We start from the raw sequence: 3,292 nt of genomic DNA on the forward strand, positions 1-3,292 counted from the left end.
TGCCAGCCTGCCCCCGTAGCGTGGGGACATGGACACCCGCTGTATTTTTCGCTGCTGTTTCTGGTCAATAAAGCACTGGACATGCCACGCGGGTGCAAGGGGGCCACGGTGTGCCCTGGGGCTGGGGGGTCAGTGGAAGAGGGGCAGGAGGAGGGTGGGTAGCAGCAGGGCCAGGGGTGTGGCGCAGGAGCCGGGGGCAGAGTCCCGCTGGCGGCAGTCGGTGTAGGGCTCGATGCAGGCAGCATAGGCCATGACGTGGGCCACGTAGGTCTGCTCCTGCACGCCGTGGAAGAGGTGGGCCATGGGGCCCTTGGCCAGGATGGCCACGTCCTCGCCGCCGTGGGTCTCCGAGCTGAGGGGCACGGCTGCCTGCTGCAGGTACTCGTACTGCTCTGGGGAGAGCAGAGAAGAGGGTGAGCGGAGCAGTAGTGGCCCCTAGCCCCATCCCACCACCCAGCCATGCTCCCTGTGCCCTCACCAGCTGTGTCAGCATCCACATCAGACCGGCTGGTGCCTGGGTAGCCTGGCCCGTTCCCATAGAGGATAGATGTGTAGTTCTTATTGTCAGAGGCTTTGCTGGGAGCCAAACCTGGGGAGGAGGTGATGGAGGGGTGGGGTCAGTCAAGAAACCCCTGTAGCACCCTTCTGGCCACAGCCAGGATACCCTGGAGCCAGCAGCATCCAGCCCAGGGCTGTGCCCCACTCTTGGGGGCTGGGCAGACCCCTACCGAAGATGGAGGAGCCACGCAGGGTGTAGCCACCAAAGGAGAAGACGTGCGAGTGGTCGGCGGTAACAACAGTGAGGGTCTGTGCCTCGTCTGTCAGGAGGCCTGCCTGCCCGATGGCTTGGTCAAACTCCACTGCCTCTGTCAGCGCCTTATGAGCATTACCATCGTGGTGGCCGTGGTCAATCCTGCCACCTGCAGACGGGCACCCACGGTGGGCTGGGGACCAACAGCAGCCACCCCAACTCTTACCACCACCCTGGGATGTGGGACCCCCTTCTCACCCACCCCAGGGGCACCAACCCCAACTTATCTTCCACAAAGAGGTAGAAGCCATTGGGGTTCCTGCTCAGGATGGTGATGGCCACCTCCATCATCTCAGTGAGCGACGGGTCCAGGGTGGTGTTACGCAACAGGTTGTACTTCATGTCTGCAGGCTCAAAGAGACCTGACAGAGGGGACATGTTGGGGACAGACTTAGCGCCTCCATGAGTCCCAGTGGCTGTTGGTTCCTATCACATGGGACATTTGTTACCCATCAAATAATTCACGCTGGGGTCGGCAGCAGCGGCCAGCAGCTCTGTCCTGTTCCAGACATAGCGGGCACCCTGAGGGCAAACCCCACAGAGGGTTAGGGAGTTCCCGGCATCATGCCCTGGGGCAGTGGGCAGAGGACCCTCCCCACCGCGTTACCCACCGGTCGTGCCTCCAGCCACATGTCGATGAGGTTATTCCCATCCTCACGTATCCCCTCCTCTGATTTGTAGGTGGGATACTCAGGGTCCGGTGTCCCCACAGGGGTCATGTATTTCCGACCGCCCCCCAGGATCACCTGGAGGGGACGAGATGGGTGCAGGGTTAGTGGGGGTGGCTGGTGGGGGGTCTGCCCCTTCTCCTCCCCTCCCACGCACAATTGCTTACGTTGATGTCGACGTTGTGGATCAGCTGCCAGGCGATGTCCTTGCAGCCCTGGCTGCGGGCCTCCGCTGGCATGCTGGCATCCGCGTACCAGTTGCGGTTGACCACGTGGGCATAGGTCCCCGAGGGCGACGCGTGCTGGACCCGCGTCGTCGTCACGATGCCCACTGCCTTCCCTGTCAGCTCCCTACCATCAGGCCTCACGAAGGGTGTCACAGGGTGCCCCACCATCAAGCCTTGTCATGCTCGTGAGGGGTAGCCCCCAGTGTCACAGCCCCTGTGCCCATGGTGTCCCTCCAGCCCTCCACCCACCCATTACCAGCTCTGCGGGCTCGTTCCAGCACCGAGACCACCTCGTTGCCTGCTGTGGTGTTGCACTGGGAGTGGCGGGCGGCCGCGCTCAGTCCCACTGTCTGGTAGTTGCCCTTCACCCCACAGAGGTAGGCTGTGGCTGTCCCCGCGCTATCAGGGACCTGCCGGTCTACGTTGTATGTCTGCCAAGGACATGTGCCAGGCTCAGGGCAGGGGGCGGTTGGCAGCGGCATCCAGCGGGGTGCACCCCCCAACACCCCTTGCCATGGTCATTCACTCACCCGAGGACAAGTGTGGGCTGGGCAGCGACCCCAGGCACCCCATACGTGCAGCCCTGGGCTGCTTCTGTGCTAGCAGCCCCCTGGGCATCACCCTGGCCCCAGGACCAGGGTGGAGGGGATTTACCTTGGAAAGAGCCACGTAGGGGAACGCATCCAGGGCAAGGGGGGTCTCAGGGCCCAGCTTCCCCTGCTCCTGCCCCTTTAGGATGCGGGTGGCAGTGATGGTGGGGATTCCGAATCCTGGGCAAAGAGAGGGGGTCCTGGTCACCCTCTGGACAAGGTGTCACCCCCAAATCCCACTCCACAGGGCACCGGCTGTGCCAGCCTGCCCACTGGGATGCCGGCGGGACTCACCATCCCCAAGGAAGAGGATGAGGTTTTTGGCTTGGCTCATCCTGGGCTGGATCTTGAGGGAGGCCTCGATGGCTGAGGCTGCCTGCTTGTTCCAGAAGGACGGCTCCTCCTCCGCCACTGGGACAGGGCAGCACCCTCAGTCCCAGCTCACCGGCGCCTGCACCCCTGGGGCACCCACAGCCCGGGCATCCCCTCCTCTAACGTGGACTGAGTAGCTCAGGTCAGGGTGCTGTTTGGGGTGGGGGGACGCCATGCAGGCTTGCACCCCCTGCCTGGCCCAGGGGTCCTGGGGCAGGGAAGGAGGGGGGACAGCAAAAAAGGACACAATGTGGAGTCATCTGGCAGGTGGGATGGGGCCGAACCCATGGCGGAGGTGGGTGGAAGCTACAGGCACTTCCCCCAGACACCCCCAGCACAGAAGCATGGAGGAACCTGACCCCACAGGGGAAAGCTGGCTGAAGCACCCCAGAAAAGCAGTGGTAACCCCCATTAACCCTTGCAGAGCTGGGAAGCCCCCCCCAGCACAGAAGCAAGGAGGAACCTGACCCCACAGGGGAAAGCTGGCTGAAGCACCCCAGAAAAGCAGTGGTAACCCCCATTAACCCTTGCAGAGCTGGGAAGCCCCTGCTCCTCTCCCCAGACCCTCCCTGTGGCCAGCCAGGCTGGTGTCCTGCTGGTTGCCCCCTCGTCCACCGGCAGCCG

General features: G+C 63.5%; 1 protein-coding gene across 1 annotated transcript in view; it reads right to left on the reverse strand.

The window, feature by feature from the left end:
- Positions 1-129: 129 nt before the first annotated feature.
- The window catches only part of ALPI (alkaline phosphatase, intestinal), a 3,426-nt gene continuing 263 nt past the window's right edge, over positions 130-3,292 (reverse strand). Inside the window, exons 2-11 of the mRNA XM_010141218.1 lie at positions 2,591-2,707; positions 2,361-2,476; positions 1,963-2,137; positions 1,647-1,819; positions 1,423-1,557; positions 1,261-1,333; positions 1,041-1,173; positions 729-922; positions 479-589; positions 130-392 (exon numbers count right to left, since the gene is read on the reverse strand). Of these exons, the coding sequence (XP_010139520.1) occupies positions 130-392; positions 479-589; positions 729-922; positions 1,041-1,173; positions 1,261-1,333; positions 1,423-1,557; positions 1,647-1,819; positions 1,963-2,137; positions 2,361-2,476; positions 2,591-2,707 (1,490 nt within the window). The remainder of the gene's footprint in view (positions 393-478; positions 590-728; positions 923-1,040; positions 1,174-1,260; positions 1,334-1,422; positions 1,558-1,646; positions 1,820-1,962; positions 2,138-2,360; positions 2,477-2,590; positions 2,708-3,292) is intronic.

This window comes from Buceros rhinoceros, unplaced genomic scaffold, assembly GCF_000710305.1.
Source record: "Buceros rhinoceros silvestris isolate BGI_N320 unplaced genomic scaffold, ASM71030v1 scaffold27808, whole genome shotgun sequence".
NCBI lineage: Eukaryota > Metazoa > Chordata > Aves > Bucerotiformes > Bucerotidae > Buceros > Buceros rhinoceros.